The 17562-nt window shown below is 41.7% G+C and overlaps 1 protein-coding gene across 10 annotated transcripts in view; it reads right to left on the minus strand.

Annotated features, from left to right (window-relative positions):
* MICAL2 (microtubule associated monooxygenase, calponin and LIM domain containing 2) overlaps positions 1-17562 on the minus strand; it is a 220409-nt gene that overhangs the window by 2951 nt on the left and 199896 nt on the right. For 8 of the 10 annotated variants that reach the window (XM_046685201.1, XM_046685200.1, XM_046685199.1 and 5 more), the window contains 2 exons: positions 5248-5350; positions 1205-1278 (listed from right to left, as the gene is read on the minus strand). In XM_046685201.1, coding sequence (XP_046541157.1) covers positions 1205-1278; positions 5248-5350 — 177 coding nt within the window. The remainder of the gene's footprint in view (positions 1-1204; positions 1279-5247; positions 5351-17562) is intronic. The other 2 variants (XM_046685202.1, XM_046685198.1) reach the window with 1 other exon arrangement.

Here is a 17562-nt window from a genome sequence, read left to right on the forward strand (position 1 = left end):
TATCAGATGTATAAATCAGATATTAGTTATATACTATGGTTTGTTAATTTAGGTATACTCCAGTATTGTGCTCCACATTTCATAATCAACACAGAAAAAGAATTCCTTTCTCACTTTCAGCTTGTTGCAAATCGACCCATCTCAGCTCCTTCTGACAAAAAAAAAAGACTTTTATCTGTTCTATATAGTGCAAAATCCAATAAGGATTTTGTTAGAAATAGAATTCTGTTGCTATAGAGATCACTCTACAAACCACTACTATGTGGGAAAGAACAGGAGAGCCAGAGTCTGTGGCGATCTGTTCCTAAATCTTGGCCCCGTCATTTACCTTGAGCATGCTTTTTAAGTTCTCAGAGACTCAGTTTTCTAATGTAAAATAGGGATAAAATACCTAAATAAGAACGATCATCATGATGATATGTAATATTTACTAAGTGCTTGCCTTTATACCAGACAACCCACAGGTAGGTGCAATGTTTGGTCCATGAAGTATAAAGAAATTATTTAACTTGTTCTTTTCGACCTAGGTCAAAATGTGAGAAAGCCATGCATGGATATGGCCCTAGAAAGACACAGGCACAAAACAGAATGAATACGCCTGGCTGGCTGGAACCAATGAATGCATAAATCAGTAAATTGTGTCACCGAGTTCATTTCAACTCTACCTCGTTCACCGTGGAAATAATTTTCTCACGTGTGATGCCCTGGCCCAGCCCATGCTGGGAAGGACGTTTCCTTTACCATCTCTAGTGCCTGGCAGAACTTGGCCTGTCTTCCTCTGTGCTCCCCAAGTACCTGTGTCGTGGCCCTCATCCCACTGTACCGTAAGGACTGGCCTGGGTGTCGGTCTCCGCAGCAAGACCACAGGCACGGTTGCTCTTCCATGTCTGCCAGGCCCGCACTAGATTCTCAGTGAGTGTTTGTAAATGAATGGACGGATAAGTGAATGAATGCGTGAATAAATGACTTTGTTCCTTTTTTCAAACACGAGATGGAGCAAAATACTGCTCTCACAGCCCAAGTGAAAGAAGCTAAGTGAGGACTTGCTGTGCTGGGGGCGGAGGGCAGAAGGCAGGCTGGCTTTGTGCTCCTCTCTGACTCCCAGGCTGGTTGTGCAAGGCGGGAGGAACACTCTGCTCTGCTCAAGTGTCTTTCTGGGGAAAAACGTCTTCTCCAAGGGCCCCAAACATGTCACCATACTCACCCTCCTTGAGCATCTTCTCTCTTAATTTCTGCTCCAGTCTGCTCTGATGGTCTTCTAATTCTAGTTCTTGGGCCCTGGGGATGGGAAAACATTCAAACTTTGTAAATACTGGAGAGTTGAGTAGACACAGTGACTAATCAGCCCACGACAGTAGCTACTGCATTCTTCTTTCCTTATTAAAACCAGGGTCTTGGAACATCTCTAAACTGAAGGTTTTGCTGCTGCTGGGGTCACTGAGGTGCCAAGAAGGATTGCTGAGATATGGTGAACTCAGGAGATGATGGGGAGCAGCTGAAGGCTGTGATGGGATCTCGGTAGGCTTTGAGAAGGCCACTCAGGCTACCCATCAGGGATGGATAGTGAAGGAGGACTCGAATAGTCCAGGGAGAAGCAATGACAATCTGGAACTCCTCTCTTTTAGGGGCAATACTACCTCAAGTATCACCTGTGACAACTCCCAAATCTCTGATTGTGGAAAACAAGGGGGAAAGAGGAGTGGGACGTTTTCTCCAGGTGGAGGCAATGTAACTCAGGCCGCTCCAGTGTCTGGTTGTAGGAGTGAGGGAAGAAGAGCCAGTGATGCTTTGGAGCAGTGAAGCTGGGGTGCTGGGGACTCAGTGTTTCCACCGATAGCAGCAGCAAAGTCAAGAAGTGTATTGAGTTCTTGGTGAAGGTCAGGTTGGAACTTCTTGAGCTTTCCATGTCTGGGGATATCCTGTGGATGTCACAGAGTGTATGTAAGCTCCCCCTGCGCTAGGCCATGTGGTGATGTGGAGGTTCCCCAAACCTTTGCAAATGCAGCTATGGAGTTGCCAGAAGACAGGAGGACCACACACGGATGTGGCGGGGGTCAAGGTGATAGGTATTGAAGTCACGTGATCTCTAAGAGGGAGACTCTAGAGAAAGGAAAGCTTTGAAGACAGGAGCTTGGGAATGCCTACATTTAGAAGCCAAATAAAAGAAGTGGAGCCAGGGAAGAGGCAAGCAAAATGTTGGAAGGAAAAAACAAGACATGCAGCATCGCAGAAGTGCAGAGGAAAGTTTTGAGAGAAGAGAGAACTCAAGGGCGTACACTGCTACAGAATCACTGAAGGGCAAGGGCTGAAAAGAAGTCCCTGGGTTTGGCATCTTGGGACCTTCCTTCCAGCCCCACCTGCAGTCTGTGCTTGCATCTGCTATAGTGTTGGGGTCATGTTGCTTTACCCTGCTGCTGTTGTCATTATTTTTACTACTGCTGCTCCTACTTGGGCCAAGGTCCCTGCCTTGTTCAACATTCTGCCTTTTGCTATTGACAGTGAACGTCTCTAGGCCCATGGTGGTAACCAGTGGAGATGCGCCACTCATACTTCCTTTAAGAGAGAACTTTCCAGGAGAAGTGCAGTTAGCTGGCTGCTGCTGCAGAATCCATTCAATGGCATGCTGAGGCCCTGATGTCCCAGGGCAGGTCCCAGCCAATGACTGAACACAGCATTAGTACTAGTACCATTCCTGCCCTCCTCTGGCCTCCTCTGTGGGCAGTCTGCTCTCCCGTTGGCCTGGCTGAGCCTTCCTCAGGCTACACTGCAGTCTGAGGCTCCCCTGCCTGATTCTCCTCCCTTCCCCTCTCCTTTCCCAGGAATTGGGACCACAGTACTGTCTGTAGATTCCCCGCTTTTCCTTGCTTCCTTTCCCCTTTATCTTTCACAGGTATTTTCCCAATAAATCTCTCGTACTTCTAATTCTGTCTTGGCATCTGTTTCCCAAGGGACCCAGATGGACACATCAATCTAAGACATTTCTTCTTGTTCATCCAGGTGTTTCTCCAGACTAAAACCTATCCTTTAACAGAGCTCCTACCTGCCTTCATCCAGCGCATATGCTTGAGTTCTCTTTGGAGAAGGTCCCTCTGCAGGGTACTAACTGGGGAAGCCACAGTCACTGAGCAGTAGCGGCAGCAGCTGCCACCTCCCTGGCTCTCACGGGTAGACCCTATGCCCTGACTGCTCCTTCTACAAACCTCCATGGACTCTTGCCATGTTTTCTCATCACTATCATGATCTGGGTTTGCATGTCTGTGTCCCCTGAAACCGTGAGATCCTAGAAGACAGGGACCATGGGCTTACTCACCTTTATTTTCACAGTGCCCAGCACAGCTCTTAGCACATAGAATGTGCCTGACACATTTTTGTTGAATGAATTTTACAATTCAGACCTGGCCCAAAGGCAGATGGTATGATTGTGTAAAAGGGGCTTTATAGTGAGGTGGACGTGGACAAATTACTCAGTTGCTCTGAGTCTCAGTATGTGCAATGATGTAAAAAGTAGTGATAGAACAAATAATTACTACAGATGACCCCTTCTGCCCGCTCGTGGCCTTTCCTTCCATGTCAGCAGGGCTCAATGAGTACAACTGCTGGCCTCCTCCCCCAGGGCCCACTCTGACTCACTCTCTCCCCATGGGAGGATGACTGGGTGAACTCAGCTCACACCCTTTCTCTCCTGGCCTGCACCAGATGTGTTCTTGATTACTCTGAGCCTCGCCATAGGTCTAGGGCAAGATTTCTCAATCTTGACACTATTGACATTTTAGGCTGGACAATTCTTTGTTGGTGAGGGAAGAAGGGGTGTCCTGTGCATTGTAGAATGTTTAGCAGCATCCTTGGTCTCTACTGACTAGATACCAGCAGCACCTCCTAATTGTGACAACCAAAAATGTCTCCAGACATTGCTGAATATCCTCTGGGGGGCGACATTGCCTGCACTTGAGACCCACTGGTCTAGAGTAAAAGCCGTGCCCCTAAGAAGCAAGTAGGTCTACGACCTTTTGTGTGGGTAAGTATGTCTAATTCTGGGGTTTGGTTAGTGCAGTGGGTTGAATAGTGACCCCCAAAAGATAGGTCCATATCCTAACCCCCTGGAACCTGTGAATGAGATCTTAATTGGAAAAAGGTCTTTGTAGATGTAATTAAGTTAAGGACTTTGAGATGAGAACATTCTGGATTATCCCAGTGGGTCCTAAACTCAATGATGAGTGTCCTTATAAGAGACAGAAGAGGAGAAGACACAGACACAGAGAAGACAGAGGCAGAGATTGGAGCGATGCAGCCACAAGCCAAGGGACGCCTGGAGCCACCATAAGCTGGAAGAGATGAGGAAGGATTCTCCCCCAGAGGAAGCATGGCTGTCCTAACCCCTTGGTTTCAGATTTCTGTCTTCCAGTACTGTGAGAGAACAAATTTCTGTTGTTGTGAGCCACCCCGCTTGTGGAATTTGTTACTCCAGCTTAGGAAGCTAACACAGTTAGCAGGCCTGCCTGGGCTCTCACATTTAGCCAAGCTAGCTCCTACTGGTAATAAAGGCAATATTTTGATGTTCTATCTATTGATTTCGTTGTCTTATTTCTCACCTAGTTCAGAACTGAGGCAGGGAAGAGGAATGGAATTTGTTAGACCTCTTCCAAGACCCCCCAAATTACCTCTCAGGGTTGGGGAGAAAATGAAGTGAGCCAGCATAAGCGAGAGCACCCAGCATACCTGTGATGCTCAGTGGGTTCAGATCATTACTTTCTTTCCCCCCAGAATGGTGACGGGTAAGTGACCTTCAACTTTTTCAGAATGTGACAAGAGAGGACAGCCAGACAGATCTCAGTCCTTCAATGCATCAAAGTCACAAAGAGATGGCTAGGCAGGTCTCATCAAGCCCTTCCTGCGATCCGCATTCAGAGGCCACTCACATGCCCCTGTTTGCAGGTGTGTGATGGCAGGTGGGTCCCCCCTGGCTTGGGGGACAGGGATGGACTGAAAATACATATCCAAACGCCCTCCAGCTCCAGACCCATTACCTGAGATCTATTTTAGCCATGGGACTCGACAGAGAAAACAGACCACTGAAATTCCCTGTGCTAATGTCAGCATGATATGCAAGGCATTAACTGTCAATTTGCCTCAATCACAATTCTGTATGCACAAGGAGAGAAAATCCCGGGACTTCATCAGAGGAGGGGGAGCCGCCCCCTCCCGCCCCTCTGCTTTTAGGACTCTAGTCCTCTGTGCTGCCTCACTTACCTGATCAGGAGCTCCGACTCATATCGCATTAATTTATTCTTCTCCAGAACCAGCTTAAACCACTCCTGCAAAAGCTGCGCTTCATCCTGTGTGCCTGAATCTGCTTAAGAAATCAAGGCAAATGGGTGAGATTGGCATTTCTCTCTCCATGATCAAACTGCTTTGGAACCACTTTAGCGGGCCGTGTTTGTAGCAAAAAGAGCTCAGCAGGCAGCAGCCCCTGACGGCCTGTTGATGCCTCGAGGTCAGGAGCAGGACAAATACAACCCACCTGTGCACACCCTGGGGGCAGTCCTACTGGACATTCAGGGCGTGAATACTTCATCACCAAGGGTCATATACCCTTGAGCATGCCCTGCCTTAAATGAAACTTCTCCCGCCCACTTGTCCTCCCTAAAACTTCTGTACGTTTATGCCTCAGATCCTCCACCAAAGAAAACCCTCGTAACTCTGCTGGACACTGTCTCCTCTCCTCCTTTCCACCCCGCAAATCAAGTGTATACCGAGTGCCCAGGTCAGGTGCAGCTCCCTTCACGGAGCAAGGAAGCTCACACCACGTTTAGTCATGGAGTGGTGATTGGCATTTTGATTTTTTGCACAAAGAAAAGCCAAATGATGAAAAAAAAAATGTTATTAGCTTTGAGTCTCATCGGGAGAAAGTTATAGCCATATATTCTTATAATTTAGAAAATGACCTTTATTAAACAGAAGAATAACCATGAGAAAATTGACACTGCTTTCAGACACTCAAAGTCAGATGCTAAATGTTTAGATACCAAAATGTTAAAATCTGGGCATATTTGAGAAAGAGCAACATAGAGGTGGCTTTCTAGTATTTCACCCTGAAATGAGAACACAGGCTGTATTGCAAAGCTCATGGCCATTCTAGAAGGATTTATACTGGAGGGTCCCGCAGGCAGTGGGGAAAACAGTGCAGACAGAAGACGTGTGAGCTTGGGCAAGTTGCTTAACCTCTTGGAGCCTCTGCTTCCTCATTGGTTAAACTGAACAATAAGATACACAGGCAATATAACAATAATAATAATAATGAGCTACTGTTTATTACGCAGCAATTACATACCAGTCAATGGGCTATGTGCCTTCTACACGGCATCTCATTTAATCCTTACAGCAAACTCACCAGTAGGTTCCCTCACTATCATCACTTGAGAGCTGAAGAAACAGAGGTTTAAAAGACGAAAGTAACTGCCCGAGCTCACAGTCAATAAGCGGTAGAGCCAGGGCTTGAACTCAAGTGAGTCTTATTGGAAGCCCCTGCTCTTCACTGCTTGTGTACCACTCCCTCCTCTCTCTCTCCCTCCCTCTCTAGGCCTGTAAGACAAATAATGCCCCTGGCACATCACATCACAGCAAGTCAAGTCATCCACAAAAAGAGTTCCCTTTTCTCACTGTCTCTTTGACCACCTTTTTATTGATAAGGAAATAGGGGCACAGAGGGATTTATATGCAACGATCCAAATTTTAGTTAGTTAATGGGCAGATGAGTGCCACTATGCAGGTCTTGACTTCTGGAGGATTCCCTCATTCATTCATCCATTGACAACTATTTATTGAATAGGTGTCAGGTACTGCCTTAGGTACTGGGGATACAGTGATAGATAATGCTACATCTCATGAGAAATTTGGAGACAGTAAAGCATAGTGCCTGCCAAAAAGGATATTGCTCCATAATCTTTTGGCTCAGATGGACCCAAAAAGCTAAAATAAAAGAGAACATTAGAAAACTGATCCCACAACAAAGCAGCAGAAAAGGTCTCTGGGAATACAGAGAAGGGAGGGTTTTCCTGGTCAGCATGTGAGGTTGGAGGGGGGTTCTCCTAGTCAGGGTGAGGTTGGAGGAGCCATTTTCCTGGTCAGGGTGTTAGGTTGGAAGGGGGGTTCCTGAGAGAGGTAGGGTATGAACTGGGACATTTAAGAATGGCCATCACTCTGAGAGGAAATAAGAGGATGGGAGAGGAATTTCCAAGAAGAGGAGCAACATCAGAAAAGACGAGGGGATGAGCTAGAAGGTGGCGGGGACAGACATTAGGAAGGGCGACGGAGGCACGGAGGGGTGACGATGAGGCCTGAGAGTATATGAGGATCTCATCATAGAGACCCCTGGACGTCATGCTAAGGGACTAGTACTTTGTGCTGTAGAACACAAAGGGGACACTAATGGTGGTTGAATAGGACAATGATATGTGGAATGTCATAGTAAGGATTAAAGTGGGGAGAGAGAGGAGGGAGGGGAATGAGTAAGATGTTATCCTTTCTTAGGTTTCTTGAATGAATGAATGAATAAACTTATAAACACATTGAGTACCAACATCTAAGCATTGTTTATGGTGCTGAGGGACAGGGATGAATAAGCATTGGTTCCAGCTCTTGAGGAAGCTGGGAGCTTGCAGTCCACTGGGGGAAACCAACACTGAGTAGCCAAATAGAATACAACGTGCCCCCTTGCTGTGCAACACAGGAGGGAAGCAATTAATCTCCTGGGGAGGAAGTGAGAGAGGCTGCAGAGAGGAGACAGCAGGTGAGCTCAATCTAAATGGATGAGTAAGAGTTTTCTAGGGAGAGAACGAGGTAAAGAACAAGGTATTCCAGGCATTAGTTGTCGAGTGAAAGAATGAAGTATGTAGACCAGATCTCATATATAACATAGAAGTTAAGAGCATACGCTTTAAACTCAGGCTTGGGAGCCAACTTTCGCTCTTCTACGTACCACTATGTGGGCTAGGACGCTTAATGTAGCCTCCCCAGCTGCAGTCCCCTCATCTGTTATGAAGATGCAGCGGGCTTGTGCACAAAGAGACCTCAACTCAGCCCTGGCACATAATGGGAGCTCAGTAAACTGTGATGGTCATTATTCAAACCACACAAGTACGTGATGGAAGAAGTCTCAGGGGTCATTTATTCCAGCCACGGAGGCACGCAGGAATTCCCCCTACCTCCCTGCCACTCCAGCCTCCACTATGACTCCCCGTGTAATAGTGGAATTCCCCACTGTCCAAGCAGCCCACTGCAGGGCATGTATTCTAAGTATTGAAAAACTTCTTTCTATTGGTCTTCCATAGGTTGGAGGCTAGCCACTGAGTCTAGTTTGCCCTCTGGAGGAAACAGAGAGAGCACAAAACTACACATTTTACATGAAAGACGTTCAGATATTTGAAGACAGGTCTCACCATCCACTGAGGTATTCTTTTTTCAGAGTCAGCACCTCCACATCATTCATCGTGTTGTCCTGAAAGGGCTGCCCACCCCTGCTTGCCCTCTAATTTTCCAGGATAAAGATGGAAGACAGTCCCAAATCAAGCAAAATATCAACAGCCCAGAGTAGAGAGACTCTCCAGCACCTTCCGCCTGTGCCCTGGGGCTGCAGAAGTCTTTCTAGCAGCTGTGTCTTCACCTGGCTCTTACTAACTCGCAAACGAATCTGGTCTTTCCACACCAGTGGTGGTGAAGTCTGAGGACTTCATGTTCTATTTGTGCAAGTGATCTTTTTCTTAACCTAATTCAAGACTTCATATGAATCTTGTTAAATATCATCTTGTTTGTTTTGTTCCATTACAGGAAAATCTTTTGAATATCTTATCCATCTGGACACGTTTCTCCTAGATTTGGGATTTCTGAGGAATTGATAAATGGGCATCCTCTAACTTTATGTGATACTGAAAAACAAAATGTCAGACAGGCCTGGACCAAGAACAGAGACATCTGGCCCATTAGGGACCTTTCTAGCCTTTAGGTGAGACTGTTCTGTGGGCTCAATGCAGGCACCCAACTGGTATCATCCAGCCCTCATTTCTATATCTTGTCCATTAGGCTGTTACAGGAAACTTTGATAAAAAAAATCATTTCCTGAAATCAAGTTTCACCATGTCTGCCGTGTCCATTGGCACTACCAACCTTGCAAGTCCACCCAGAAAATGAAATGACATTTGTTTTTCACAGCTTCTCAGTAAATAGCAGTGGTTCCTCAGTAACCTCTAAATTTCTTTCTAAATATTTACAATTTCTTTAATAATCCCTTCTAGAATTTTGACAAGGATCGGAATTCATGTTTCTTTCTCATGTGAAAAGTAGAAAATGTACTCATCTCTAGTCTTCTGGTTCTGGAATTCTTCATGAGTTTTCAAAGACTGAGGTTATATCTGCAAGCTATTTCAACACCAGGGAGTTAATTCAGTTCATTCAACAAATTCTGATTGAGTAATGCCACATCCAAGACACTACTCTAAATGTGTCATCTTTCACCTGGGCTTAGAAAGTTGAATTCATTTTTCTCCTATTTTTCTCACCTATCCAGATTCAATTTCCTCTTCTAGGTATTTGTTTAACATTTCTAGATTGAGGATCATTTTCCTTGACAAAGAAAACAAAAAGCTGAGAGTTGAAAATTCTGTCTTTCCCCATCATGTAACATTACACCATCTGCCTCAGCACTGGGCCTATCCTTTCCTTGTTCCCAATCCAAAAGAAACAGCTTTAAAGGCACTATTTTGCTGTCTTTAGAGTATTTTTTGTTGTTGTTTTTCAGATTCAGCCTCTTTGCTGAATCATATCCCCAGGTTCTAGTCAGACTTTTATCCTGCATTACATATCGCTTTTTCAACCTTATGTGTCCTTCTAAAATCTGGTCCATGAAACCGCTCCCTGTGTAGCCACACTGATTTCTATTGATGCTTTACCCAACAAACACAGGTTGAACTGAATCAATCAATTTCATTGTCTGTTTTCAATGGATAATTTGCAATTTTACAGCCTACAGTTAATTTTTTAGAGTCTTCCTTTCCTCGATAGTCCAAGTCACTTCGGAGATCTTCAAACACGGAATCATGTGCAGAATTTAGGGCATCTGCCTTCCCAAAGCATTGGGTACTGGTGGACTGTGCCCAGCCCAGACCTGCCTTGCTCTCAACCCCAACAATGCAATGAGACTTCACTTCACAATTTCCATCAACTCATTGCCGCCCATCAGATAGCTTCCTTGTAGGTCCTGACGAGGTCTAGACTGTCCCTCCCTGTAGATGCAGTAGAGTGAAGTGGCAGAGGGCATGGGCTTTGAGACCAATCACACCTGGCTCTGCTGCTTACAAACGTGCGACCTTGCGCAAGTGACCTGGAATCTCCCCCCCTTGGTCTCCTCCTCTGAAAAATGGGGATGATGATGATAGTATCTTCCTCATAAATTGGTTATGGGGATTAAATGAGATGATGCGTGTAAAATGCTCAGCACAGTGCTTGGCACACAGGGAGCATTCCATAAACATAAACAATGTGCCATTGTTATTACTACGTTGTCCTTTCTTCCAGTGTCTGGTCCTATACTTCCACATGGATTATTTTCTGTTCATCTCTAAAACTCAGCTAGAGTGTAATCCCTGACTTGATTAGACATGGCTAAACTTTATCTTGTAGCTTCACGTGAGGTTAGTAAAAACTCTTAAATACTTCTCTTTTTTTTGGTCTCATGTAAACAAAAAGGTCCTGTGGCTGGAAGGCTCACCAGCACTTGCTTGGAAAGGCTTGACACTGCTCCGTGCCTACACGGGTGGTTTGCTCAACCACATCTCCATCTGGTCCCACGGCTGCTGTTGAACAGGAGGCCCTACAAGGGCAAGGCTGTGACTCCTATATCTGGGAACCAGGATGCAGGTAGGATGGTGCAGCCGGAAGGCAAGCAGCCTCCAGCTGTGACTAGAATAGCCGTTACCTAACCCTTACTGCCACGTCTGCTTGTGTCCACTATCAACTGGTTCTTCATTTGCTCCTGTGCCCTTGTATCACGCCTTTTCCAAGACATAATGCAAGGATTCCACTTGCTCAGGGGAAAGAAATAATCAAAACTCAACACAAAACAACTTTGTATTAATGGAGTCATTTAAATGGACCCACTTTTCCCTAAGTGAGCTCTCCAAAATGCAAAGCAAATTCTGTCACTCTGTACTGAAATTCTTCAATAACTTCCCACAACCAAGTTCAAGCCACCTAGTGTGGCAACACTTGGTCCCTGCTCACATTGGAGTGACTGGCACTCAAAGGTCGTAACATTTTTCTCAACGAATAATAACAGAATAAATGAACAATCTATTCTTTAAGGTCATGGCTCTTTGACCATTTTCTTTTGCTGGTAATGTGGAATACTTCTCCGATTGTGTATTAGCGTGTGGTTTTTCCAAGTTGGTTCTTGCTTGGTTCACAAAGATCTAATTCTTCAGATGTGATTTCCCACCTCCTTAGAATCTGTGAGATGTCCTAATTTGGTGTTTGTTGCAATTTTGTCAACGTCCTCAACATCCTCACTGATGATCTGGGGCATGAAAGGGCATTAGAGAAAGTCCAGCCAGAACTCTCAGAAGCACTGGCTGGGTTTCAGCTCCCGCTTCTACTTCTCTGTCTCTGGTCAGCTCTTAGCTCCTGCGCTCATCCACAGGCCTATTTCATTTAAATCTCCAGCCAGGCCTTCTGTACCCAGCGCTCTGGGTACACTGACCTCCCACAGGCTCCCTACATATGATAGTGATCACCCGAAAAGCTGCACTGTGGGTCTGGTTTGATTCAGTCTTGACAAAGCCAGGATGGTGGAAGGTAACGTGCGATTCCTTTCTGGGAGCCAGAGGCTGCAGCTGAAAGACAAAAATTCTGGTCCTTCCTTTTTTAAATACCTTTTGTTCTGTTTTGCTTATAGCTACATATCTTTAATCATAAATAAAGTTTTTCTTGCTTTTGAATTTTATTGAAATGATATCATACTGTATGTAGCCTTCAGTAATGTGCTTGTCTTAAATTCCATATTATGTTTCTAAAATGCATTATGTTGCTCATTCATTTTCACAGCTGTATATATAATATTCAGTGGCATATGCCACAGTTAACTATACCATAATTTGTCCATTCTCCTGTTAATGGATATCTGGGTTGTTCTGAGTGTTTTGCTATTGCGAATGACACTGCTATGAACATTCTTTTATGTGTCTTCTGGTCCATGTGCACAAGAGTTTCTCTGGAATATACTCTTAGGAATGAAATCCTTAAGTAGCACTGTATGCAAATGTTCACTTTTACAGCATAAAAGCTAATTGTTTTCCAAAGAGTTGTGACTGTTTACACTCCCACTAACATTGAGTAAGAGGCCCCCTTGTTCCTCATTCTGCCAAATACTCAGTATTATCATGTTTAATACTTGTCAATAATTTAACAGTTTAAAGCAGTTTCTCATTGTAGTCTTACTTCACATTTTCCTAATTACTGAGTATTCCTCTGTGAAATGTATATTTCTATCATTTGCCTATTTTTATATTGAGTTGTTTGCCTATTTCTTATTGATTTGTAAGAGTTCTTTACATATTCTGTAATCCTGATTCTCTTTGGTTATATTTGCAAATCTATATATGTATTTACATATTGCAAATATATTTTCTAAATGAGTGGCTTTTCTTTTCCTTTATAGTGTCTACAGACTGCTGACTTGAGGTAAAAAATTCTTCTTTTTTTTTTTTTTTGCCAAGAAAGATTTGCCCTGAGCTAACATCTGTTGCCATTCTTCCTATATTTTGTATGTGTGTTGCCACCACAGCACGGCTGCCAATGAGTGGTATAGGTCTGCCCCTGGGAACTGAACCCAGGCTGCCAAAGCTGAGCACACTGAACTTACCACTAGGTCATGGAGCTGGCCCCTAAAAGAAGATTCTCCTTAACTTTCCAAGTTTCGTTTTTCATATTAAAGTCTTTAATCTTTGTGAAATTTATTTGTTTGTATGGTGTAAGGTAAGGATTGATTTCATTTTTCCCTGTATGGAAAACCAACTGCCCCAGAATCACTGATTTTCTGTGACCTGCAATGCTACTGCAGGCTTATGTCAGGTTTTCACATACGGGGGATTATGTTTGGGTCTTTTGGTGGCTTTCAGATAACATTTAAAATTGGCTTCACAGAGGTTGTGCACATTGTTGTCAGATGTACTCCTAGGTACCTTATGTTTTTATGCTGATGTAAGTAATAACTTCTGTGTTATTTCATTTTCTAGAAATGGATGCTGCGATACAAAAATGCAATTGATTTTTCTGTTTTGATCTTATATCCAATCACTGTGATACAGGCTCTTATTATTTTAAAAAATTTATCTGTACATTATTTTGAGCTTTCCATGTGGATAATTCTATCATCTGGAGACAGCAAAAATTTGTTTCTTCCTTTCCAAACCTTACGCTATTTTCCCCTGTCTTGCTGCCCTGGCTGGGGTCTCCTGGACAATGTTGAACAGAAGAGGTGATGGTAGGCTTCCTTCTTTTATTACTGAGTTTAGAAGAAATGCTTCTAATATCATACCATTCAACAATGATGTTTCCTGCAGGTTTTGGAAGATATCCTTCAAATCAAGAAAGTTCTATCCTGTTCTATTCTTTTTTTGCTGAAAGTTTTTATCCAAAATAAGTGTTGAATTTTGTCAAATGATATTTTCCTCTATTGAAAAGACCATATGGTTTTCCCCTTTAATTTGGTAATGTGGTGATTGTTAAGTCACTCTTAGATTGCCAAATTTTAAAATTAGTTGGATTAAATGTTCATTATATTCTTTCTTACATCTTTTTGAATCTTTGCTGTATCAGTGGTTACATCTGTCCCTTTCATTCCTAATTTATTTATTTCTTCTCTTCTATCTTTTTTTAAAAAACCAATTTAAGAGGATTGCCTTTGGTCTTGTATTAGTCTTTCAAAAGAAACAGCACTTTGCTAGCTTGATTCTCTCTATTTTATCTTTATTCTCTGTTTACTTCTACTCATATATTTATTATCTTCTTTCTTCAGGTTTATTTTTTCTTTTTCTAAATTAAGTTGGACACTTAGTTCATTACTTTTCAGCCTTTCTCCTTTTCTAATAAAAGTATTTAAGACAATATCTCTAAGCACCAATTTCACTGCATCCTATGAGTTTTGATCCACTGTTTTCATTTTCATATTTCATATATTTTAACTTTCCATGTATTTTTTAAAAGATCTATTTGATTTTTCTTTGATCCATGAGAAATGCATATTTTTACTTTCCAGATGCATGGTTTTAAAAAATATCTTTGGGTTATTGATTTCTAAGTTAATTACACTGCAGTATAGAGCGTGGTCTGTATGATACAGATTCTCTGAGATTTACTTTATGCAGTGATATAGTCAACTTTTGTAAGTCATCATGAGAACTGGAGAAGAATACACGTTCCCTAATGTGAGGGTACAGGATTTATACACGTCCATTAAATTAAAGCTATTAATTGCATTGTTCAAATTTATACTAATGTTTTGTCTGCCTGACTACCATTAATTGAGGGACACACTAAAATCTGCCATGAGAGTACAAGTTTCTCCCTGGAGTTTTATCTTTCTGTTTTATATATTTTTGAGCCTGCTATAGTCAATATGTACACATTTAAAACTGGCAAATATTCTTGGTGAGTTTGATCATTTTAAAATTTTGGAGTGACCTGTTTATTCCTAATCATAGTTTTGGCATTAAAGCCTGTTTTATCTGCTTTTAATATAACTACCCCAACTTTATTTACTTAGGGTATATTTTGTCATCCTTTTACTTCAAACCTTTCTGTTTATTTATGTTTTATTCGTATCTGCTCAACAGCATATAGTTGGGTGTTGTTTTGTTTATTAACTGCCATTACTATTACTGAGATATTTGGACTCATTTCTACTGTCTTTCCTCGTATCTTTTTCTACGCTTTTAAGTTTCTATTTAGAATTGAGTCGGGATTTTGGTTTGGTTGATTATTTTTTCTTATTTCTTCTTCCTCTGTTTCTCCCAACTGATTTGGAAGTTATATACTTTGTTTCTGTTCTTTTAGTGATTACACTTAAAATTTAAATAGGTATTTTAAATACCCTATCAAAGTCTAAACTTAATCAACACCTTAGCCTCCTTTTAAACAATATAATGATCCTGGAACACTTTACTTCTAATTTTTCAACTCCAAACTTACATCTATTCTAGTCCAGTATTTTAGTTCTATCTTAAAAAAAAAAAAAAACTACAATATTTTATATTGACAATGTTTATTTGATTTTACATATCTACTATTTTTTTCATTTACCATTTCTTCTTGCATATTTCAGAGCATCCTTTCGGGTTTATTATTTTTTTCCTTATTCTCCAGAATTTTGTTTGTAGTTAACTTTTTTTTTAAAGATTTTATTTTTCCTTTTTCTCCCCAAAGCCCCCCGCTACATAGTTGCATATTTTAGTTATGAGTCCTTCTAGTTGTGGCATATGGGATGCCACCTCAGCATGGCTTGATGAGCAGTGCCATGTCTGTGCCCAGGATCTGAACTGGTAAAACCCTGGGCCACAGAAGTGGAACATGCGAGCTTAACCACTCGGCCACAGGGCCGGCCCCAGTTAACGTTTTTTTTAACTGAATATTTATTGTGCATTTGTTCTTGAAATACAATTTTTTGGGGTGCACTGTTCTAGCTTGAAAATTATTTTCTTTCAGCTGTTTGAAACTATTATTCCATTGTCTTCTAACATCCATTTTTGCTGTGGAGAAGAGGACTATTACTATAAATTTTGTGCTTTTTTAAGGTAAATTATCTTTTCTTTTTATCCACTTTAAGATCATCTTTCTGCCTTTGGTGTCCTACATTTTCACCTCATTGTGCTTAGGTAAGTGTGGATTTATTTTAAATTTATCCTGATTTCTGTATCTTGGGCTCTCCCTGTATCTGTAGATTCATGTCTTTCACCTATTTTGGGAAAAAATAAAGCTAACATTTATATAGCATGCATTTGGTTCGAGGCCCTGTTCTAAATACTTTGCTACAGTATCTCAGGCTCTATTTCTTCAAATAATACCCAACCTTAATTTTCTCTGTTCTCTCCTTCTGAAACTCCAATTGAACACATACCAGACTTTCTCATTCTATGTCTACAAACTACTCTTTCATATTTTCCATCTCCTTCTATCTCTGTGGTGCATTCTTCAAATAGACTGTCCAATTCACTAATTCTCTCTTCTGCTGTGTCTAAGCTGCCGATTAGTGCATTCACTGAGTTTTTAGTTTCATTGAACATATTTTTCATTTCTCAACTCTCCATTTACTTTATTTTTAAAAAATATATTCCTGGTCATTTTTCCCTCAATTTTTTATTTGAAAAAAATTTAAACCTAAAGGATTAAACATTATATTTGTTACATTTATTTCTATTCTTTTCATCTAGAACATCTTCCTAAGTTTCTCCCCTCACCCCTTTTTTTATGACATTGACGTTTGTCAGTTATTTTGTAGATTGTCTCTCAATTCGGATTTGTCTGGTTGTATCCTTATGGTTAAATTCAAGTTAAGCATTTCTGGCTGAGGTGCTGCATAAGTGCAGATGTATCTTTCTTAGTAAATCAGAGCAGGAAGCTCATGATGTTAAGTTTGATTATTTTTATGGTTGGTTAAGGTTAAGGTTAAGGTGGTGTTGCCTGTTCGCTTTTATAGTGTTTTTCTGCTTGCTCATTTTTGTCTGTAGTCTAGCCTTTCTTTAACTACTTTACACCTAGACATAGGATATTCTATATCTAGTAATTAATAGAGATGAAGTTCTTGGCCATTTAAATTTGTTTTTGTTGACTCTCATTCTTAGTGGCTTGCTTCCTTGTGTTTCAGGTGATTTAAAAAATTATTATTATAAGCTCATAGTTTCTGGAACTTAATCTGTCTGAATCCTGAAAGTCTAAACTGAGGCATAGTTTCTTTCATAGAGGATCTATAATTGTTTTTTGAGGAGCTAGAGACCTAGTTTAATGTGGCAATCTTAGGGTTGCTCCCTTGCTTTTCGTTGGTCCCGAGTCTTAGACTCTAAAATCACCGATATCCATCCCCAAGGCAACCCTGGATGTCTGGTTTTGTGTCTGCTTCCCTCCTGGTACATGCAAGTTTTAGCATACCTTTCTTCTCCTTCTTCTCTTCTTCCTCTTTCTTGGCCCTGAGAGATCTATCTCACTTACTTAAGGGCCTAGTAATGTTTTTAAAAATATGCCTGTTGTAGTAAATGAGCTTTTATATATCCAGTCCACCATTCAGCTCTTCCACAATTCTTAGGAACCTCATTTTGTATCCTTGGCTGAGGCAGCCATTTGGTTATTTAGTTTCAAGTATTTTTCCAGGTAAAGTTATTATGGCAGTGTTTTTCAAAACTGAGGGTTGCAAAATTAATTTTATGGGTCATAACAAGCACTAAAAATAGACAGAATAGAAAGTACTGGTCTTTCATATGTAGCAAAGTTTAGTATTATTTCTTGTAACATTTTATTCAGTTATAC

Source organism: Equus quagga, chromosome 14 (assembly GCF_021613505.1).
Source record: "Equus quagga isolate Etosha38 chromosome 14, UCLA_HA_Equagga_1.0, whole genome shotgun sequence".
Lineage (NCBI taxonomy): Eukaryota > Metazoa > Chordata > Mammalia > Perissodactyla > Equidae > Equus > Equus quagga.